A 23,482-nucleotide genomic window follows, 5' to 3' on the forward strand; every position below is an offset into this window, starting at 1 on the left:
TGAGAGATTTTTCTATTGAATTCTTCTTCTGCACGAGAACATTAACTTGTGGTTGTGGACTCTAATACTCCTGATGTCAAGGACTAAAGCAATTGTTTCTATTGACTCAGACCACAGGTTCTTTTAGTAGATTTGAGATTTTTGGATTCATGGCCAAGCTGTGCAACTGTTCATGTTGCACATGTGACAATATGAGTGTTTAAGAGCTAAAGTGGTTACCTAAGCTGTGCAACTGTTCATGATGCAGAATATTATTTTATGAATTTTTTGAACTTGTAATCGGAGAATATGAATTTTCAGTTAATATATATATATTACATTTTTATGACTTTAAATTATTTTATAATAATTTATTGTGCTATTTTTTAACTTTAAAATGCGCCCACCAAGTGTCGCCATTTGGTATGTTGAATGGCAACTAATGACAATTATTGTGAAAAGGAGCAATTATGGCATCACGGATCGCGATGTGGACCAATGAAAAAATAAGTGATTTGAGTTGTAATAAATGCAATTTGAGAATTGACAGAGAAAATGATTTTAAAAAGCCCAAAAAAGTAAGTCAACTATTGTGGCGGCACACGTGGTGCACACGTATACCCCTGTAATTGATCAAAATACCAAAAAGGTGATGATGTGATCTGAGAAACTATGTGTCGTGTCAGACACTGACAAGAGAAAAAAAGATAGTCCATGATGTGGCGCGCAGCAACGCAGCACCATGCGATAATACGATTGATCAAAAGTATTTTTTGTCCTTTTCTCCTATAGGTACACATGGCAACTTGAAGCATGCGAACGCAGAAGACGAGGCAATCAAAATCATCACATAATATTCAACAATTGGACAACTCAACCAAAACGGATAAAGAGCAAGCGTGAATGCCGCTGACAACCCACATGTCTGATTAGGATTTCTCCAAATTCAGAGTGTGATCTCTGACAATCCACATGTCTGATTGTGCTGAAGTTTTTATATTTGCTTTGTGTCCTTTGTCTTTCAATCCATTCTCTCTGATTTATAAATAGAGGTCTAGATTAGTATCAAAATCATCATTAAACTTGCTTCCTATTCGTATGGGCTGATTAAAAGATAGTGAGTTTTTGAGATCTATCAAATGTGTTTTTGATGCCTTGGTTGTGTGAGAAGAAGCATCGGAGAAAAGGGGGAGCTAACCGACACTCATAAATTGTCGTTATCCTGGCAGAACATATGGGTCTATGGTAAGTGTCTCCACCTTACATAGCTCTTTCCAAACATATTCAATAGCGTAATTTTGTCATGACGCCACCTCCGTGTCTTTAAAATCATGTATTACCATCATTGTAATTGTACTGTTCACTTGCTCGCTAAGTATCATATCTGACTCATCTATCCTTCTCCCATCACACCTCTTGTTATTTTTTTTTCATTCTCACTTACATTTATTTGTTTCAAACTTAAATTATCATTGTCTAGTATTTCCTATATCATTGAGAATTAAAACCCTTGGTTCGACATCACTATCTTGCCTAGTATTTCCTCGTCATTTGACTTCATCTTGAGAATTCTCTTATCATCGCAATAATCACCATGGTAAAATTATTAAGTTCTCAACCATTGTTCCCGATAGAGATGATCCGTACTCATCACTAGCAAAAAAATGACCAAGTGTTGGTTTATATATTTGTTGAATACCTCAATTTCCAATGACGATTTAAGATCCTAATTTTGAGACTATCAAGATTCAATGAGCACCCACATTCCATTCGCTCTAGTAGGAGATCTATTCATGGAAATTTGTTCCCACTCTTGGAGAAGGTTTTGAAACTTGGGCCTAATATTTCTATCATTTCATTGAATCACAAAAATATGAAATTGCCAAGTCTCTGCGGGGAGGGGCGGCTTAAAACTTAGAATAAGAAGATTCCATCAGGTTAAGTTTTGAGCTTTGCATCAAACGGGCAGGGGCTGCGTATCTTCTGCCTTTTCATGCTCCTTGTTCAACATCTGCGAGAAAAAAAGGATAACATGGCATTGGGAGTTTTACAGAATCCCACTGGATAACTAGACAGTGCTGTGGGCGTGTACCTTGTTGTTTATCAAGTTGTGAAGGGCTATTACACTCCGGATAAGTGACGACAGGTAGATCACCAGCATCATGTCGTTCGTTTTCACTGTTAATGATAAAAGTCATGTGGAAGAAGAAAAAAAACAGCCTCTAAGGGCAAACGAGAGCTAAAATGCTCACCTGAAAATGCCTTTATCAACTCATTTAAGTTCAGGTTGGGCAGCAAATTGAACACATCCTACATCGAGGGAGCGAGATCATTGAATTGCATGGGGGGTTTCCTCACCCCAAGAAGCTAAGAAATTTAAGGTGGCCAGACCGGTTTCTCACCTGTAGATGATACAATATCTCATGATTCAAAGGGAGCTTTCCGTCGATTACAAGGTCCAAATAGCCACGAATGTCACGGAGGCGGGCATCCAGACCCTTCAAAGCTGTCAGCTTTGCGGTGACCTGTTGATTGAATGCCCGGAAGATCAAAGGTTTCTTCTTGGGACTGTTGCAACAATGAAAAAAAAACACACAGAAATAAAAGGCAAACCTCTGTCGCAAGAGTACTGATCGTTGTGTCCTTGACGTCTCTTAGCAAATGCTCCACACCTATATTGAAAGCATTTGGTCAGTGAGGAATGACTGCCCAGAAAGGACGATAGTATGTAAGGTAAGGGGATGAGTCGATAGAAGGAATAGACCATAGACAAAGTAATAATATTCTAATAAGATTCTACATAGAACCTATCATGAAAAGAAGAGACGCCATTCAGCATGTGAGACCATTCAGGCTCATGCTGGTTTGAATCCATAAAAGGCAGGAGCGGGCAGCCTACAAATAAAGGAAGACGGATATTGACCAGGCCATTGATCAATTTCTCGATTCTCAAGGCAGGAGGGTCAGCTTCCGGGCGGAGCAGGGAGGTTCTCCTGATCTCGCACCGTTGGAGAGGAGTCAATACAACTCCATCTCATACCTTGTTACTCTCTTTTGGATCTAGTTTGACACTGAATTCTTGGACGGTTTAACTACGTTAAGTTCTTAACAGATTCCTTCAACATCATAAGAAAAAGAGGAGCACAAAAAGATGCCAAAAACGATTCGCATGACCAATGTTTACAACGCCACAAAAAGTAATAATTAGACATTTTCTTCGACTTTTTGCACCACAAAAAATGGATGGCTAACTAATTTCTTCAGCATGTTACCCATCAAGTTCAAACTAAAAATGCCATGAAAGAAAAAAACACACTTGGACAAAGTACTACGGGGAATGGATAACTTACCGATTTCTTCGACCTCATGAGCAGCAATCTCTGATGGCACGTGAACGAACACCTTTTGGCTTTTTTGCGTCGCATTCTGAATCATGTCCATATGTTATTTATCAGGCCTTGTCGTCATGCCATCCACAATACAAGAGGTTCAAAGATTACTACCTCTTTGACCTCTTCAACAGCACAGTACGCCTTCGTCGGTAGACCTAGCTCCTTTGGTTGCACGTCAATTATCACCAACACAGGATTTGGAACATCACTGGAGAAATGATTTCAGAAACATGAAATGGCCACGTAATCTGGCGAGCATAACCAATGAACTGATAAAATGAATTTCAACAACCGGACATGTGTATCTTCTCTAGTTATTGAAAAACTCTAGAGGTTTATGGGCGACAAATACAATATTAAGAACTAGTCAACACATATTTCGAGGAGAAAACATTGGAAATCTAGTTTTTTGATAAATTTAAAAAAATCGATAAGTCAGCACATGAGAAAATAACTTACTCGTAAAATAAGGCATGAACGTCCAGATCATTCTCCCGCAACTTTGGGCCAGTGCTATACCAACCGACGACATGTTCCTTGGCTGAAGGTCAGCACCAGAAAATTATAAGAGACTTATTCATGGTTTAGTAGAAATAGGAATAGAAGAATACCGTTTATCCTTTTAAACATTGAAAACATAGATTCGTGGTAATTGTGATCAAGAAACCAAATGGTGGGATCCTTGTCGTCTTCCTCAAAAGGAACTGCAAATCATAAGAGAAAAAGAGGCGTATGTTATTCACAAGAAAGAAGAAGGAAATTAAAATAAAAAAAGTAAAACCTCTGATAAAACAAGTCAATATTACAATGGGGGGAATTAAAGAGCACAAAGGCGTACATTAATATGTAATGATCAATATGTAAAATGACTATGTGCGCCTATGATAGATATTGAACAATTAGTCAAAAGTACTTCTTTTGAAATGTCAAGAACAGAGTTAGTATGGAGAATCAAAGATGGTTGTGCCACCCTGCATACAGGATGAATGGCGAAAATTAAATGACACAAATCCAACGTACAAGCCAAATCACATATTTTGACGAGTTGAGCCGGATTAGATGTGAGAACAATATCTCCATCCACCTTCAATCCCAAATAACCACTTCTTGATACCCGATCAACAGCTACTCCCAGTTATTTATAGCAATCAGTTTCCCCCCTTTATCATTTGAACTCGGACGTACACCCGAGTTCTCACATGATGAGTTGTATATGCGTTTCTTCTCGCCATGATAAGTCCGCGGTCGGGCCTTATCAAAAGCTTCTACGATCAGGATTTTAAAAAAAACATCTACGATCAGGATTTGTTAAACCGCCATCAACATTTTCTGAAGAAAACTGCCATAAAAAGAATGTAGTCAATTCTTTCAAAAGAATGTAGTCAATTTCCAAATTCAAATGAATAAAAATACTCTCGAATGACAAAATGGAAGCGGCAAAGTAGGTTTTAGCAGTCTTGCTACGGTAAAGAGTACAAAAAAATTGTATACAAAGGAATGTGAAAAACAAACTAGTTAAAATACCACAAAAAATAATGCCGATGAAGACTCACGAGTAGAATGAACCCCCCGGTTCAAACAGAAAAGTGTTTCAATCCAGGTATTTCATAACATGAAGAGCACTTTACTAGTAGAGATTTGCTTCTACACTTCTTTCATAAAACAAAAACCCACCACGCTACGTTGCTGAAACGGAAATTATGTAGACTGCGAGCTGGAACGCACTTGTAACTGCATCCATTTACCCCGAGAAGATGCCAATAAACGTTGTCGCTTACCTTAAAGAAGTTTTATTGCCAACGGTTTTGCATAGATCTTCAAGTCCAAAGTAGAAAGAAATAAATAGAAAGGAAAGCTATAGATCAGACGATAGTGTCAAGGGGATGTCGATCACGCAAAAGACAGGACGAAGGACAGTACAAGGTCTCCTAGTTGCACGAAGAGAATGCATCGTTGAGGAAAGAGCATCCTCTGGAAGCCAATTCAATCCCTAATTTCCATGAACCTACCTGTTATTCCCGACTGCTAGATCACCGTGAACGACAATGACCCAATTTAAACTCCAAGTCAGCGTACGAATCCTAGCCCCTCGACTGTATCTCAGCTTTTTCCTACAATACTTGGTTCAATTCTCTCCCCCAAACAAGAGACGGGTGGACGCAGAAACGAGAAGTTATACAATATCTCCCCTAGAACTAGACCCAGAACGCAAGTTTCTTCAGGCCAAATGCAATAGAAACCAACCTGTTCGACCTGGAAATTCCACTGCCGGATCGAGGCACGGAACGGAAAAAGGTAAGAAGTAAAGAGGAAAAACGCACCCGCGTAGCTGTTGGTGACATCGACGGTTCCCCTGGAAGAACTTCCGAGAAGCACACCAACAACGCGCTTGCGGGTGTCCCTGGCGACGCGATTGTAGTGGTCGACGACGCTCAGGAGCACAAGCGGGTGCACGACGACCCTCTCCACCGGCGTCGCGGAGATCTGCTGGGCCTTCACCACGTCCATCTCCTTGAAGGCTCTCCCGAGAAGGGCTTTCCGTCGAAGATCGATCCTGGGTCTGAAGACTCTCTACTCCCAGGGAAAACTTGGGCAAGAAGAAGGAATTTTTCTCTCATTTTTCTCGTATTTATTCAAGTTGGGTGATGGGTCTTTTCCCAATGTAAAGAGGGTGCCCTCAAGACTCAATTTTTAGAGGTGGGGAGGGGTTCCGCTCGCGTTCCACTCTTTGGGGGCGTCGATGAACAGCTTCGACCGCAATGGCTCGGGGCGGCCGGGAGGAAGAAAGCCCGGTGGACCCAGAGGAGAGGAGGACGAAGAAGAGGAAGAGGAGGAAGAGGGGGCTGAAGGAGATGGCCTCGCCGCTTGGGAGCGCGCCTACGCCGACGAGCGTTCGTGGGAATCTCTCCAGGAGGACGAGTCGGGCCTTCTCCGGCCCATCGACACCAAGACTCTCCAGCACGCCCAGTACCGCCGCCGCCTCCTCCTCCGCACAGCCACTGGCGCCGCCCGTATCCAACGGGGTCTCATCCGGTATCTGTACGTTGTCCTCGACTTCTCCAGGGTATTTCCATCAGCCTTTCACTCTTGCCCACCATCTCCCCCGCCCTTCATCGCCGTCGTCAACACCGCGATGTGAACTGCAGGCTGCATCCGAGACCGATTACCGCCCAAGCCGAATGGCCGTCGTCGCCAAGTGCGCGGAGGGGTTCATCCGAGAGTTCTTCGATCAGAATCCGCTGAGCCACATCGGCCTCGTGGCGATGAAGGATGGGGTCGCCTACCGCCTGACCGAGCTCGGGGGCAGCCCCGAATCGCAGATCAAAGCGCTCTTGGGAAAATTGGAGTGCTCCGGAGACCCTTCGCTGCAGAATGCGCTGGATCTCGTCCACGGCTTTCTGTCCCGGGCCCCCTCGTTCGGTCACCGGGAAGTCCTGTTTTTGTACTCCGCTCTCAGCACCTGCGACCCGGGAAACATCATGGAGACCATCGACGGCTGCAAGAAGGCTAAGATTCGGTGCTCCGTCATCGGCCTTTCGGCAGAGATTTACATCTGCAAACATCTTTGTCAGGAAACGGGAGGAACTTACACCGTAGCATTGGATGAGGCTCATCTCAAGGAGCTGCTTCAGGAACACGCGCCTCCCCCTCCTGCCATTGCAGAGTATGCCACTGCCAATTTGATCAAGATGGGTTTTCCTCAGAGAGGATCCGAGACGGGATTCGCCATCTGTTCTTGCCACAAGGAGCTCAAGATTGGCGGCGGCTACACCTGCCCTCGATGTTTTGCCCGGGTGTGCGAGCTCCCCACCGAGTGCAACATCTGCGGATTGACCCTCGTTTCTTCTCCACATCTGGCCAGATCTTATCATCATCTATTTCCCGTCCTGCCATTCGACGAAGTATCTGTCGGACCGCCTCAGAGTGCCTTCAAGAAATCGGTCAAAACATGCTTTGGCTGTCAGCAGGACATCTCTGATTTCGGCAAGTATTCCAATTATTAGTCCTGGTCTGGTTTTGAGATTCAGTTTTTCCCAAATGTCCCTACTTTGATGATACGGAACTGATTGCATTCCCATCAGAATCATATCTTTCTTCCGCTAGGACATGCATGATGATTGGGGGAGACCTCACCCATCAAATCTTAACCAATAGACTTAGATCCACAGAGAAGGAATATCTTGGATATGAAGTGGATTTCATCATTCCTATGGCATGCAACTTAAAAGGGTCCTCATTTCATCATTCCTATTTTCTTCAAAAAAAAATTCGTCATTCCTATGCAGGAAGCAAGCCCAGCCTTTACGTTTGCTGCCCCAGTTGCAAACAGCATTTTTGCCTCGACTGCGATATTTACATACATGAGAGCCTGCACAATTGTCCTGGCTGCGAGAGTCGGAAGCAATCTATTTTGTCATGAGTTTTATCCCAGGTATGATGTTGATGATCATCGTCATCATTATATCAATATCATCTCGTTTGGGAATTGGCCCACCACCTACACGTGTTCTTATAACTATCATTTTCAGTGTTGACTTCGCAGGCAGGGGGTAGCTTGATGATCGGCAGGTGCAAGTAAATGAGTGGGATTTCTAAACTCGGAAGCAAAACACGGACAAGTCCTCGTGATCCTTGATTCAATGCACCTTGGCCTTTCTTCTGATCATGCAGCATTACAAGATCATACCCAAGGTTTCTTCTTTTTATCTCGGTGAAAATCATGTTTGAATTCATGAGAAAGTGGACTTTGGCATACGATTCCTTCAATATACGAAGCATGTGATTCATAAAACAGTATACATTTAAAATACATCCCTGTTTCATTTGCATATGAGAAGCATTCGACAGTCGATGTTCAAAAATAATAAACTCACTTTACCTGTCACGTAGGATTTTTACAAGTTGAAGTGCAGGTTGATGGAAAGCTGGTATTTTCATCGATTCGAGTGCTTTCAATGAAGTGTTGGAAGTTATGTGATGTATCGGCTCCAAGCTTAAAAAGGATTATGTCATAACTACCTGTGCCAATCCTCACCGCCACAGGATCTAATAATGTTTTATTATTTTGTGAAGAAACCATGCATGTTAAATAGTTTTCAAATTACTTCAGTATTTTACGAGTCAGTTCCATTGACTACTATCTTAAATGCTCAAGGAAGAATCCACACCATATGCGTGTTCTTTTTCATGAGATTTGTTGGACGATATTTTTTTTTGTTGGACGATATTGTCTTCAACTATGAGACTTTAATGATGCAAATCTGGAAAAGGTTATAATTGTTATAGATTTTTCTTTATTTTTTCAATTTTTCTGCTTTTTAAATCGGAGTCCCCCTAGCTGTGTAGATTTCATCGGGATATTGAGTAAACATACTACGAAGGCTTTGAGTCAGTTTCACTTGTCTTCCATTGAAGTATTTCATACATTGCGAGTGGCAATTTAAATTATTCCTTTAATTTAGTGAACAAGGCACATGTCCCCTTTGACTTAATTAGCACTAATCAAAACAAGCACAGTAACGTACCTCTTCGTCACTTTTTTTTTTCTTCGCCATCTTGATGATAATGAGGCCCACTTGAAGATATTATATGAACTAGTAGAAAGTACATGGAAGGTTTTGAAATCCAGTCATGAGAAAGTTTCAAAAAAAATAAAAATAAGGGCAGTCTAATGGTATTTTTAGTGTTTCTGTCGAAATTTAGAACTTTTTGATTTTGTTGAATTTTGAACGAGTTCTTCAATATTTAGGGTTATTGAGTATTTGTTAGCTCTTTTGGAATTTCAATGGAGGAAAACAAAGTAACTACAATGCTCAACGGCAGCCGAAACGAGTGTAGATAAATTTTTTTTACACTTGCCTTGCCAGAAGAAACGAAAAGTTGACATTGAACTCTACTCTATAGCATGTCTTGCATAAGAGGCCGCAATTGGATTACTTATATTAGTGATAATATATGTAAATGTATCAGAAGTAGGGCTCGGTACTCTTCAGTGTCATCGACCATCAATGACGTTGATGATGACAAAGACATTGATGAATGTTAGGGTGGTTTATGATGACACTGATGAGGTTTTGTGACTTCGATCAGGTGTCAACATTGTTAAAAAACTTGTCAATTGTCCTAGTTGTCGATGCCAATTATGAGAAGTATGGACAGTTAGTGATGACAAGAATAACACCTGTTGATGACGACAATGTCATTAGCAAACTGTCAATCAGGATCAACATAAACCCTAATTGCTAGGCTTAGAGTAAGTGAATCGTCTTTTGAGCTTTTGTTCGTATCTCTTACAAGATGTATGAATTTGAAAATTAAAAAAGTAAAATATTAAACACAACACATCAATAAGTATTAAAATTAGTACAGTTTCACAGATGATAAATCAGCCCTAACTTGTCAGCAATATATAATTCGCAGCATCTTTCAAAAGAAATATAATTCGTAGTCTTACGCGAGATAGACGGCAAAGTTTAGAATTTATGCTTTGCAGAAAAACAGTATGCAATAAATTTCGCGAAACATACTACGATTAATCGAACTGTTCTTGATTTCACTCAAATCCGTCCCTCAAAACTCCAATTCAAGACTTATGTCATGCATACTTCTTCATAATTCTCCCTTTCTGATGACGATTCACAAATATTTCAACAAATACGAACATAGCATGAGGGATTGGATAGTAAGTGTGCAATATCTGTCAAATAATTTTCCTGCATTAGAAATAGTGTCAAGAATTGCTAAAGATGACTAAGAATGGAGAAAAAAAAGTGTTCTCAGGCTTAAATTTGTACATCGCTCTGAAGCAACATTTTTCAATATGAAAAAAGAACCACGAACTATGATAGAACAATTTTCTACATAGAGATGGGGTATAAAAATAAAATTATCTGGGGAGAGACAATAGATTTTTTAAAATTCCGGAAGGAAGATTCAGGGAGACAGGGGAGGGTTGGGAGGTATAAATATGAATAAATTTTTAAAAGATAGCCTAGAAACGGTTCAGAGACTATAAGAAGAAATATGAGAGGTATAGTGTAAAAATGTGATGAGAGAGATAAAAACAACGGAGAAAGAGACTACAGATGAAGATATCTAATGATTTATACATAAAAGTATACATTTTCTGAAAAATGAAAATTGAATATAAATAGAATGATAGAACAAAGGGAAAAATAAACAAAATCTATGATTCTAGTATAATAAACTACTAAAAAATATGGCAAGATTTTTAGTAGTGTATTTTGTCTGAATACGTTAGCCTTAAATATGAAGTATTCTAACATGATAGCCCATATTTATGGATATCCACGTTGAGTGTGTTATTTAAATGCTTCATGAAAATAAATATTGGGTGAAAAAAATACCAGTATCATAATGATTAAAAATGCATCAGTATACAAAAATATTAAGCTAAATTTTTTAATTTCATTTCATAAAATTTAAAATTGTGATTTAGTCACCTGCATGTATTAAAGATTTTCGCATCCATGGACATGCTATTTATTATGTCACAAATAAAGAAATGAAAAAAGGAATGACCATCAAAATCTTAGTAATCATCTGAATTTATATTCAGATTTCCAATCTGTTGGGTTCTAAGGCCTTGAATGAGATGAAACTTAGTCGATTAAACTATAGAAATATTAAGATAGAATCTTATTAGCATTTAAAAATTAACAATCAAATCATGGGTGCGCATTTCAAATCCCTGATTCCTCAATTCCTTGCGGGAGCGGGTTGTGCTCTTCGTGTTTCCAGCCTATATACAATTCCACACAATCTCTGGTACATTGAATATCATCCTTCATTTATGTGTGTCCCCTGAATGGTCTTCTAGCACCACTTCACTGCTCTAATTGCATCAGGAGTGGAGAGGAACAAAGGGGAGAAGGAGAAGAAGAGTGGGCACCTGAATAATTCAGGCCTGATTGAATTTCATTCAGGGCCTTATTATTTTCATACTTTCTGGAAATGTTTTCAAAAAACCCTTAAATTTTAAGTATATTTTTTGATGTGCAAAAGACCATTTGTCTCCAACCCTCTAGGCCCATGTAATTGTCTTATTAACGCCTTCGGTAGCCCAACAACCTTTATTGCAATTCCAAATGAATTATGTATATGTCATCATATATACACATTAAACACACATTAATTCAACTTAGTCATATAGGTCAAGTTTCTAGCCTGTGTGTTACCAAGCTACTCCTTGTTCTCGAGAAGATACAAATGTGCGGATTGACTTGTTTCTAGAACATTTCTATCATTATTTACGGTGTATGTATATTACGTGACCCACTTAATGCGCTTAGGATGAATTGGATTTTGGTCAACCATCAAAGTATCAAACCCGAAATAGTGGTACTGGTTAGCACTAATATGTTAAAAAAATTAGATAACTGTTCAAAAAAATTCTGCTGCCTTTTCCAAGGACCACATTGCATTATCTTCCTCGAGTTGTCTCCTTTTATACCAAGGGTCTAAAATCTCATATTGAACACCCAATCTATTTGAGAGTGTAATTCTGATTTTTTGGATTTAATGGTATTTTTAAATATTTTTTCAAGATCATATCCTGAAAAAACAATAATTTTATGACCTGAAATATATTTTTTATAAATATATTGACATTATATTTATAGAGATATTAATTTTCTAAGTCATAATATGGATTGATTATATTTTTACAACTTAGGATTTATTTTATACATATTAATTAGATTTCTGGTCTTTAAATAACATGCCTCGTCATGTGTCGTCATTTGTTTCAATTCAATGGTAACCAATCAAGAGATGCAGCAATGATTAGCTGCATTAATCATTACGGAAATTTGTAAATATGGCATTAAAAATTGCAATTCCAGAATGCTCAACCAGTGATTGACACTTTTTTTATCGAAGGAATGACACAGACTAATTTAAAAAGATCAAAATTAAAATTGTGATAAATACAATGAAAATATTGAGAGAATAATTAAAAAGACGACAGTTTCCGTCCTACACATGGGATTTACATGTACTACCACAATCAATTAGGTGCTAACATGGTACGGAAGAATGTGATGCCATGTCACGCAATGATTGTACATCTCTTAGCCTTTTATGATGCAAATGACACACAAAATTCATTTAATAAAAAAATAAAAAAGAGAGAAAGTGGTGATATACTCGTGGTGATGTGCTTCCACGTCACACAATGATTACATAACAAAAAAATGACTTTTCATGTTCTTTCTCTATGTAGGGACACATGTCACCCTCAAAGTTGCATTTGTAGAAGACGAGGGATCAGTGCCAATCATTAAATGAAAGAATATTTAAGATTCCAAAAGTTAATGGAAAATAAGGAATGACATTGCAAATGACAAGGAGAGAAAAAATGGACAACCAGATTTTTCCGAATTTAACGGTTGATTTTATGATCCAGAAGGGTGGTTGAGTTGAAATTTTGAGGGTTGCTTTCTCTTCAACCCCTCTTTCCATACTTGCCCTCCAATCTATAAATAGAGGTATGTATCTCAGACAAAATTATCCTCAAACTTTGTTTCCTACATTTGTGGGTTGATTGAATGGTAGTGATTTTGTGGGATGATTGAAAGGTAGTGATGTCCATCAAGCATGATCTTGGTGTATTGGGTGTGTGATAAGAGGCAACGTATAAGAGGAGGAGTTTACCTGCACTAAAAAATCGTCACGATCCTGATGGAATGTAAGGATCTACCGTAAGGATCTACCGTAAGGATCTACATTGGTTCTTCTTGGCACCATTGTTAGGTTACAACCATTTCACATTTCTGTTCCATCATCACATTATGTCTTTATACCCTTCAATCTTGCCTTGCACACCACCATCTCTTTGTCATCTCACCTATCATCCCCCTTACACAATTCATTATTTCTGTCATAACACCCCAGTTTATTTACGTTCTTATCTCATTATCGTCACTCCATTCTCATCCTCATTCTCATTCTCATTCGTACATGTAATATCATTATCTACTCTCTATGATAATAATATTAATTCTATAAGTATTTAACACCTTATCAACTTACATTTTATTGTCTCTTGATCCCATATTGTATACGTATCTTGCCTCATCTCATCAATCGCTATTTAAAGAATATTAAATCCTTCATTACCCTTCCATGCGGAGACAACCAGACTCATCACTAGCTAAAATTCAACGAAGTGAGCACTTATTTATATTTTTATTGATTAAACTCAAAAATACCAAGGACGAATTAAAACCCTAATTTTGAGTTTATCACCCCCTAATCTTTGCCACAAAACTTTTGGTTAAACTAATCCTTTAGTGTTAGTAATAAAATCTCTTCTAACAGGAGATAAAGTTATCTGCCCCCAAATTTTCCATTCTTTATTTCCATTTCAAACTTGTTATTGCCGTTCAGGCGCACTATTAGGAAGGGAAGCGGAGCAAGCAAATGCAGTCGATGGCACCAGGCACTAGAAATTCCTTTGGATGCTTGTCTATGGTGATTCTGCTACCCCCTTCGTGGTTCATACCAAGAAAAACTCATAGCGATAATTAGGGTGGGGTGTGTGGATTGACGACCCGTCATCTCATTATCTGTTCTGTCCCTTTAGCCGCGTGTAGAATCGGGGCGTGGGGGCCGCCGAAAAACCGCCAGTAGCCTTCCCAGCAACGCCCACGTTTACTTCACCGCGCGGGCGGAGCGTGACGTTCCATCCGCCTGCGCCCACTATCAGCAGAAGCGGCGGATCTCGTCCGCGCTCTCGCCCAGGAAGAAGGAACCCCACAACAACATTGCGTTAGTTCTTTCGTGCTCTTCCGTGCGCAATCCCGTCCGTCCCCCCTGTCGTGGGTCACCTACTGGGTTTGTGATTTGTGAGGCTAATCCGCGGTTGTGTCTTGACTTATGGGGTTTGTGGTAGCGCTGGAACGACGTTAAGACAGTGACATCGGCAAGAGGCTTTGCGACTTCTCCCCCACCTGGGTGTTATTTTCGCCGCGGCTACTCGGGGATCGAGGTCCCTTCTCCGCAATTTCACGGGCTTGTTCGAAAAACGGACGGTACTGGAAGGCGATATCTTGGAAGGAAGAACACCGTGTTACGGCGCTGAGTAGCTGCGTCCATGTGTCAATCGCCTGGACGGTGCATTGAGGAAAATCTAGGTTTCCGCTGGAGGTGAGAACTTGAGTCGTTTTCACGGAAATTTTGCAAATTTCTGCCGGCGATGATGATCCTGTTTGGAAAATAATTCTCCGGGGCCGAATAGGAATCGTTCGGTAGATCAGCGGGGCGAATGATCCAGTTTTCGTTGGCTTCTCTCCCCATTGATCTAACGGATTGGCTTTTTGAACGGCAAATCAGAGATTCACACTTTTTGTTTGTTTCTTCTTATCTCGTGAAAGGTATGAAGATATTTGCTTTCTCTGCGCTGATTTGTTGTTGAAGTTTTATTCGTGCGCCTTCAAAGGAATGAACTTTCTACTCATCAAAAAATTCTATACAAACGAATTCGATGTAAAGGGTTTTAATTTAGGATACGGTGTGTTTGAGCACCTTCTTGAGAAATGAAAGTTTTAATTTTTTTAGTCTGCTTTTCGACTCGCAGGTCCATGTCCCATTGTTTGAACTTGAATTTCTCTGGATTTTCTGCCCCATAGTGGCTCAAGTCGACTACGTTTACCCCGCTACATAAAATGAGAACCGTTTTTCAAATGTGCGTATTTCTCTGTCATATTTGATGAACGAGTTGTATTGGTCGATCATAAAAGTCCTTTATTTTCTGTCCGAGACCCTAACAATAGTTCGCAAGATGTATGGAATCGGATTCTTTTAACATTGGTGTTGTCCCACTATACTCTTCAGAACCCATGTTTCGCAGTTTATAATAGACGTTATTCTTCTTCAAAAAAATAAATAATAGACGTTATTCGATTGAGGGGATTTGGTATGATACTTATGAGATCGATGAGATTGATGTTAAAAAAATTTCTTCTTAGAACTTATGGAGTTTCCTTCACGACCTCCAAAGTTTTAGACGCAGCTGATTGTCCAATCGATCGAGGTGCTGATTAGAAGAAGTCAGGGATTCACAGACTCTCTTTAAGTTGCCATGTCAAACTTTGTGTTTTATCTGCCACTATATTAGGCTTGACTGCAATCTATCAGGCGAGTGTGTGGTGTACAGTAAGGAATACAACAAGAGAAGAACAAAAAGGAAAAGTACAACATGTTTTTCTGTTTCATGAACAGCGGAATATGCATTTTCAGGATCAAATTAATCCGTCTTTCCTGCAATCGGTCTGCGTCGGTTCGGTGATGCATAGAAGGTGAACAAGCACCAACATGAAGGCGCCTCCGTGTAAGATCATAAGTATGATTTAGATTTATAAATAGTTCAAAAAAAATGATTTAGATTTATAACGAACCAATCAATCCTCTGACACAATCTCGGATCGAGGCCGCGAGAAGTATGTTTTCCCGTATCATTATTAACGAAAAACATCATTTTTTGGTTCTCTACACGATTCAGTGAAATCTAATAAAGTGATTTTTTTAAAGAAAAAATCTAATAAATTTATGAACCTAGCATTTGCGTTCGCTATGTTTAACCCGGGAACTCAGTTTCCCTGCAAGCGTCTTCCTCTAGCCTTTTGTTTTTTGTTCTTTTTCGTGCTGATGTTGACTTCTTTTTCTCCCCTCTCCCGGGTATATTTGCCAGTCAACTTTGAGAATGGCGAGCATCATCCTAGGAATTTTCAACGTCCTCAAGCCAATGAACAGTCGACTGTTGATTGATCTGATCAAGAGAACGTGACCTTCGTCGTCGCCCTGCTCGGTCAATCTGCAGATGGAATCCAACGCAGAGCAAACGTTAGAAAAGAAAAATCTGGACATTGACATCTCCACATCGGGGAATTTGAAGGCTTCCCGGAGCGAGACCCACTCTTCAAGAAGGGCTGCTGCGAGAAAGGGAGACATTTCAGCTTGTTCTCTGTCTCCCGCGGTGGGTCCTTTGGATTCCGCACATAACAAGAAATGGGTGTGCCAGAATTTGGCCTGCAAAGCCGTCCTATCCCTGGAGGAGGCATTCTGTAAGAGGTGCTCTTGCTGCATTTGCCACCAATTCGATGACAACAAGGATCCCACGCTTTGGCTTGTGTGTGGATCTGAATCCCAAGATCTCGATTCGTGCGGGATGTCATGCCATGTGGAGTGTGCCATTCAACGTCAGAAAGCGGGCGTCGTGAATCTTGGGGAGTCGCTGCAGATTGATGGGAGTTACTGCTGTGCTTCTTGCGGGAAGGTCTCCAGTATACTTGGGTATGTTCTTCCATTTTCATCTTCTTCTTCCATTTTCATCTTTCTCTTTGTGAAAAAAAACACTCCAGCCGACGCTTGGAAAAAGGATTTTGTGATTCTCATCAAATGCTTAACGTACATGCAGCCTCTGGAAGAAACAACTTGTGTTGGCTAGGGATGCACGGCGGGTGGACATTCTCTGCCACCGTATTTCGCTGAGCTTCAGGCTCTTGGACGGCACTTCACGTTTCAAGACTCTCCATGAAGTGGTGAGCGAGGCGAAAGAGAAGCTCGAAACCGAAGTGGGTCCGGTGGACGGCGTCTCGGCAAAGATGGCTCGGGGCATCGTGAGCAGGCTTTCCGTAGCGGGCGACGTACTGAAGCTCTGCTCTCTCGGGATTGACAAGGCCGACGAATGGCTGAGCTCTGCCGCGTCATGCCCTCTTCCAAATGGCGCTACCGTGCAAAGTACCAACAGTCTCAACCCGAGTTCGTTCCCAGTCGAACTTTTAATTTCTTTTTTTTTAACAAAAAAAAAGACTTTTGGTGTTGTCGCAGGCGACTCTCTCCCTGCCGCATGCCGGTTCCAGTTCGAGGATATAACGTCAACCACGGTGGTGATCGCGCTCAAGGACGTGAGCCCGTCGGATGGCAGAAGTGTCGAGGGGTATAAGCTGTGGTACGGCGAGAGCAGGGAGCGAGGAGGAGCGGAGATGGAGCCGGTCGTGTTCCCGAGAAGCCAGAAGAGGATCCTCGTCTCTAACCTGCGGCCGTGCACGGAGTACGCGTTCAAGGTAATCTCGTTCTGGGAGTGGGGTGATCTGGGCCACTCGGAGTCCAAGTGCTTCACCCGGAGCGTGGAGGTGCTCCGTAAACAACTCAGCGCAGGCGGCTCGTCTGGGTCGAAGAGGGAAGAGGAGACAGCCAAGTCTTGGGCGCCCTCGTCTGCCGGCGGTTTCAAGGTTCGGGACCTCGGGAAGATACTGCGCCTGGCTTGGGTCCAGGAGCGCGGCGGGGCCGTCGAATTCTGCGGCGATTCCGGCGAGGGAGGGGAGGACGGCGGGCCGTCGTCGCCGTCGGGATTCGCCCCCTGCGGCCTCAACCTGGGAGTGCTGTCGGCGCTCGGGATGAACCCCGAGCTGCTCGCCGCGCTGGGCTGCTCCGAGGCGGGCGAAGGCTCAGCGGATCGCAAGAGCGGCGGCACAAGCGAGGATTCTCACAACTGGGACGACGACGGCGACGATGACGTCGGGGCTCGGCGGCGGCGGCGGCGAGCGGAGGAAGAGACGGAGTTTGAAGGGGGCAGCACCCTGGTGGACGGCTCGCCGCCCTGGCCGTCGTGCGAGGGAAGGCTCGACGAGCGCTACGAAGACTGCGTGAAGGTCCTGCGGTGGCTGGAGTGCGAGGGGCACGTCGGCAGGGACTTCCGGATGAAGTTTTTGACTTGGTTCAGCCTGCGCTCGACCGAGCGGGAGCGCCGGGTGGTGCACACGTACGTGGACACCCTCGTCGACGACCCCGCCTCCCTGGCCGGGCAGCTCCTCGACTCCTTTTCAGGCATCGTCGCATGCAAGCGCCCGCGGAACCATGGCTCCTGCGACGCCTTGTGCGCTGCTCCCCATCTCTGACCACCCAACCTCGCTCTCAGCCAATCAACCATCTGTCCCGCTGTTGCTGCCGCCGATGATGCTGATGATGATGATAGCTATGGTTATGATGGTCACCATTATGAATTTATGATGGGTGCGACGCCGCCTGGTCGCCTTCCTTAGGTTGCTGGTGTTCTCAAATTGCTTTGCTCTATGTATTCAATTTTTTTTTGTATTACCCGTCAGAGGGATTCGATAGAGAATCGATTTAAGTCAAATATTTAATCTCTCTTCGTCTGTCGTCCTCTCTACTCAATCCGAGCGAGGTCTTCTGTTGAAGGGAGGACGTGTTTGGTAATGAATGAGGTTTCCATTTCATTCGTACTAATTGAGGAAGATGTTTTGTTTGACCTTTCCTGGAATGTGAAGTCGATTCAGATTGAGGCTGTTGATTAAAATGGGTATAAGGCCTGTAGCCGAAGCATGATTAAGTGGACATCAAAGTTGCACTAACATCTTCAAATTACGAAGATGACGATGAAGCTGCCCGAGGTCTCCGCGACTTTTCCCAGAAAATTTGATGATTACAGATGTCAGAAACCTTTACTCGGGGGATTAGTTATGTCGTCCCGAGAAATATTCGAAGTCAAAACATTTGGGTTTAATCAGTATTCTTCTGTTCAGGATGTAATGAAATCTTTTGAGAAAACATTCATTTGGAGAACATGAAAAGGTCTTACCTTTGCGCTTCTAATGTATGCATGATGATCTCAATCTACCAGACCCTTTCCATTGTCAGTGGGTTATAGATATAGTTGAGTAATGGCATATTAAGCGTCCAAATATGTTAAAACTCGTTCTCGCCAAAACAGATGAACTTAAATAGACTTTCTTGTCTCATTACGTCATAAGAGAATGTTCTTGTATTTTCACAAGGTAATGCCAATTCCTGAAACAAGGGCGATGTTAATAAAAAGGTACCAAAATGCACAAAATAGTGGGTTACCAAAATGCTAATGATTTATTTATTCATTAAAGTCTGAACTACATAGCGTCCAAATGCAACATATTGGTCAATAAAATAAGCTAAAGCATTAAATTTATAACCATTAATTTATAAAATAATCATTGTATCGTTAAATTTTGGAACGATCTAGGAGAAACCAAGAAACTCACTAAAAGTAAATGCATGGTGTAGAAGCGGAAACTGAGAAAGGAGAACCCTTTGAACAAAACAAAATTCGTCAATCTTCTCATTATCTAGGGTTACTATACACAAAGTCAGAATAGAAGAGAGAAAAAGACATACATCCCTTAATGGGCAAATAGAGAGATAATAGTAATAGGAAATATGGCAACGACCATATTTCCTCAAACTGTAGACCCACGTGAGTATCACATGCGGGCCCTCGTTAACACTCTCCCCCAAGCGAAGGAATGTATATTATTCCTTCCCTATTTGGAGACAAGTGACTCGTGGAGATCTTGTGGTAGGCTTTTAGTCAGGAGATCAGCAAGTTGTAGCTTTGTAGGGACATTGCTAATCTCCATGACTTTTGGCTACAATTTTTCCTTGATGAAATGTGGGTTGATCTCGATTTGCTTGGTACGATTGTGATGCACAAGATCATGAGCATGACTGATAACTGACTTTTCGCAACGAAGTATGATAGGCCCCTCGAGTGGACGCTTCAAGTCAGAGAGAATGCCACGAATCCAGAGTGCTTCGCACATGCCCTTGACAAGAGCTCTGAATTCGGCTTCACTGCTGGAGAGTGAGACCAACTTTTTTTCTTGCTACGCCATGTAACTAAATTCCCACAAAGAAGGGAACAGTAGCTAGTAGTAGATCTGCGGTCCACCTGCAAGCCAGCATAATCGGAGTCCCTGTAAATCTCTAGAGAAACAGACTGATCTCGATGGAAGGTGAGACTAAGTCCGATAGTCCCCTTCAAATACCGAAGAACCTTGTGAGCTGCCTGTAAGAGATAAATTTTAGGGCAATGCATAAACTGGCTTAGAAGATTCACAGAGTAAGAAATATTGGTCTGGTGTGCGCATGGTATAGTAATTTACCAATAAGCCTTTAGTAGGCGAATTGGTTGGTCGTAGGTTCATTTTAATCTTATTTAAGTTTTAAGTTAACATCCAAAGAAGTGGCAAGAAGTTGACACTGAAGATGGTTAGTCTCATTCAAGAGATCATTAATATACTTCTGATGCGAGAGTGTGATCCCACCTGGAGAGGGCGCAACCTCGATACCTAGAAAATATTTCTCTATGTCCAAGTTCTTGATGTCAAATTGAGCTTGGAGTTGTTTCCCTAAGGTAGTGATAACATGCATTTTTACTACCTTATATTATCATATGTACATGTTTATATGTATTAAATTACTCATATATGCATGTCGTCAAGCTTAAAATGATTAAATCTATTTTTAGAATGAATTTCTGTATTTTCTGCATTTTTTGGGATTTTTCTAACCATATATTCTAAAAGAATATAATTTTTTAAGACAGAATATGATTTTTTGGAATTCTTTTTGACATTAAATTTGGAAAGATATTTTTTCTGAGTCAAAAAATATATATTTAGATGTATTATTGGGCTTTCATTTTAATTACTATGGATTTTTAATGTTTTAAGCCCTTTAATTTGTGCCGCCAGGTGTCATAGTGCTTTATGATGATTGGTGCCAGCCAATCATCAGCTGAGTTAATGATTGGCGTCAGCCAATCATTAACTAGGCAATCATCACTTTGTGATTCACGAAGCGATGATTGCATTTATGCCTAACGAAAAGTTCTTTGGCTTTTTTAATGTGCAGGATGACATGGACGAATAAAAAAGGAAGCCTTTTAGCAATAAATGCTATGTGGACCGAGGATCAAAAGACAAAAATACACTTTTTTGTTCTCTCTTTTGATTCTGACGGTGCTGACATGATGCATGCAACACGCCGCCACATCAGCGCGAATCTTCTCTCACTTTTTCTTTATTTGTTTTTTTTCTTTTATCTTTTGTCTTTTTCTCCTTTTTGTCATTTCATTCTCTTAGGTGTACGTGGCATGGGAAACGACGAGTGCTTGCGGAATACAAAGTGGCACAGAAGCCATAGCGATTGGAATATTCAACAGAAATTGATGGCGATGATGAGGATAGAGAAATTAATGGCTAGGATTTCTCCAACTTCAAACAACCATAACTTTTGATCTACAGCCCCGATTTAGTTGAAATTTTCAGCATTGCTTCATCTTCCCCTGCTCTTCTATCCATACCCTCTAATCTATAAATAGAGGCCTGGATCATTATAAAATTTATCTTGGACTTGCTTCCTACTTTTATGGGCTGATTGAAAGATAGTGAGTTTTGAGATCCATCAAGAATGTTCTTGGTGTCCTGAGTGTGTGGGAAGAAGCATTGGAGAAGAGGGGGAGCTTACTGGCACTCATAAATCACTGTGATCCTGGCAGAACGTAAGGATCTAAGGTAAGTGTCTTTGCCTGAAGTTGTTTCTTTCCCGTCACTATAGTTAACATGATTAGGGTTTATAATCGTACTTGCACTCTCATTTACTCTCTTTCTCATCCCTTCGTCCTTGCCACCGTACCACTCCCAATTCGTCCTTGCCCCTCTTACCATCATCCATCATCATGTCCATCACGTGCATTTACTCTTTTATTTTAGTTAAAATTGACTTGTAACTTACATATTTTTTATCACTATCACTAGCTCAGTCCTCAAATCTTGTTTCTGTTGATCCTCTCGTTGATCACCACTAGTCTAATGAAGTAATCCTTAATCATCTTTCCCTGTGGAGATGATCCGTACTCATCACTAATTACGTATTTTAAGTATGGTTAAATATATTTTTATTGAATAATCTCAATCGCCAACGATAAATTTCAACCTAGTAATGATAAAATCCAACATACACAATAAGAATTACCACACTTCCTGGTGATGTATGATAATAAAATAGGGTATGTCACCATTACTGTGTTGGTAAACAAAACTTTTCATGAACAGAGTGAATCATTCAAACCAAGCTCGAGGTGACAGTTTAAAAACGTAAAGTGCCTTTATTAAATGAAATAGGTGTCCATTTTTTAGATTCTACCTAGGAGGTGAATTCATATGCACTTCTTCATTCAAATTCCCATGTAAAAAAGCATTTTTAACATCATATTGAAATAAATTCCAGTTTTTGTTTGCAGCTAGAGATATTAGAACATGTACAGTGTTCATTTTGGCTTCTAGAGCTAAGGTTTATGGATAATCTACATCATATTTCTAGGTATATCCCTGAGCAAAAATTCTCACTTTGTACCGTTTAAGGTTGCCATCAGCACGATACTTGACAGTATTAACCCATCGGCAACCGATAAGATTTCTTACCATGTGGAAGTATGGTTTTGTCCCATGTATGATTGGCATGTAAAGCTGCCATTTCGTCATCCATGGCCTGCTTCCGCTGAGATTGAATGAGTGCTTACAAGATTGACCATGGAAGTGTAATTTGTTGAAGATTTACTAGGAACATTTTATGCTTAGGGGTTTAAGAAGATCTACTAACATTTTCACACGTTAGTAGATTGCATAAAGGAAAAGGTGTGGTCGGGCACAAAAGAGAATCTAATGGTTTGAACTCAGAGTATGATCAATAAGAAAATGATTTTCCTCAAGTTGTGAGGCAACTGGTTTTCCTTTAAGACGTCTCTGAGTGAAGTGATGATGATTCCTGGCCGTGATCGTGGAATAGAGGATGTGTTGAGTTCTAGAGTCCTAGATCTGGATGAAGAAATTAAAACGACACACAACTGAAAACTTTAGTGAAATCGTACGACATCGATAAAACTATGAAACGATGTACCTTTGCACAGATCACATTCGTGATTTCTTGGATCCCAGAGTGAGACGAGTTGAGCTGCTCAAGTGTGCAGCCTCTAGGCGTATCCACACAATCCTCATCACGTCGAATCTCCTCTTTCTCATTGACAAGCCCTGTACTACCTCCATCGTTGTTACTTTGTTCCGATCGCATCGAGCATGGAGAGGGGGTGTGGGGAGAAGGGAGAAAAAGGGGAAGGCCCCTGAACAATTTTAGCATAGGTGAATTTTGTTCAAGGCCTTTCCCTATTTATACTAAGTGGGTATTTTTCATAAAATCTCCAAAACTTAATTATATCTTTTGACGTCCTAAAGACCATTTGCGTGTGACCCTCTAGG

At 41.1% G+C, this 23,482-nt stretch overlaps 3 protein-coding genes across 10 annotated transcripts; 2 read left to right on the top strand and 1 right to left on the bottom strand.

The window, feature by feature from the left end:
- Nucleotides 1–1,811: 1,811 nt before the first annotated feature.
- LOC144711677 (26S proteasome non-ATPase regulatory subunit 7 homolog A) lies at nucleotides 1,812–5,879 on the bottom strand. The gene is made up of 10 exons (XM_078585676.1): nucleotides 5,693–5,879; nucleotides 3,983–4,075; nucleotides 3,831–3,912; nucleotides 3,483–3,579; nucleotides 3,330–3,405; nucleotides 2,593–2,651; nucleotides 2,382–2,504; nucleotides 2,232–2,289; nucleotides 2,072–2,157; nucleotides 1,812–1,990 (listed from the first exon to the last, which is right to left on the bottom strand). Exons 1-10 carry the CDS (start codon nucleotides 5,877–5,879, stop codon nucleotides 1,937–1,939), a joined length of 915 nt encoding a protein of 304 aa, XP_078441802.1. The 3' UTR covers nucleotides 1,812–1,936.
- A 94-nt stretch (nucleotides 5,880–5,973) lies between these two features.
- GTF2H2 (general transcription factor II H2) lies at nucleotides 5,974–8,557 on the top strand. 4 transcript variants are annotated; one of them, XR_013583634.1, is made up of 5 exons: nucleotides 5,974–6,435; nucleotides 6,518–7,359; nucleotides 7,662–7,803; nucleotides 7,901–8,063; nucleotides 8,262–8,557. XR_013583634.1 is itself a non-coding variant. In XM_078585674.1 (4 exons), the coding sequence occupies exons 1-3, from the start codon at nucleotides 6,112–6,114 to the stop codon at nucleotides 7,789–7,791; spliced, it is 1,296 nt and encodes a 431-aa protein (XP_078441800.1). In that variant the 5' UTR covers nucleotides 5,974–6,111; the 3' UTR covers nucleotides 7,792–7,803; nucleotides 7,901–8,202. The 4 variants fall into 4 exon arrangements, 2 of the variants coding, with proteins under 2 accessions (XP_078441800.1, XP_078441801.1); XR_013583635.1 differs by having other exon boundaries at nucleotides 8,285–8,557; XM_078585674.1 differs by lacking the exon at nucleotides 8,262–8,557 and having other exon boundaries at nucleotides 7,901–8,202.
- Nucleotides 8,558–13,963: 5,406 nt separating this feature from the next.
- LOC144711798 (VIN3-like protein 1) lies at nucleotides 13,964–18,553 on the top strand. 5 transcript variants are annotated; one of them, XM_078585861.1, is made up of 6 exons: nucleotides 13,965–14,540; nucleotides 14,632–14,767; nucleotides 15,633–15,723; nucleotides 16,084–16,685; nucleotides 16,810–17,132; nucleotides 17,223–18,553. In XM_078585861.1, the coding sequence occupies exons 4-6, from the start codon at nucleotides 16,213–16,215 to the stop codon at nucleotides 18,290–18,292; spliced, it is 1,866 nt and encodes a 621-aa protein (XP_078441987.1). In that variant the 5' UTR covers nucleotides 13,965–14,540; nucleotides 14,632–14,767; nucleotides 15,633–15,723; nucleotides 16,084–16,212; the 3' UTR covers nucleotides 18,293–18,553. The 5 variants fall into 5 exon arrangements, with proteins under 5 accessions (XP_078441988.1, XP_078441987.1, XP_078441985.1 ...); XM_078585862.1 differs by lacking the exon at nucleotides 14,632–14,767 and having other exon boundaries at nucleotides 13,964–14,540; nucleotides 15,633–15,735; XM_078585859.1 differs by lacking the exon at nucleotides 14,632–14,767.
- Nucleotides 18,554–23,482: the final 4,929 nt, after the last annotated feature.

The sequence above is a fragment of the Wolffia australiana genome, chromosome 14 (assembly GCF_029677425.1).
Source record: "Wolffia australiana isolate 7733 chromosome 14, ASM2967742v1".
NCBI classification, from domain to species: domain Eukaryota; kingdom Viridiplantae; phylum Streptophyta; class Magnoliopsida; order Alismatales; family Araceae; genus Wolffia; species Wolffia australiana.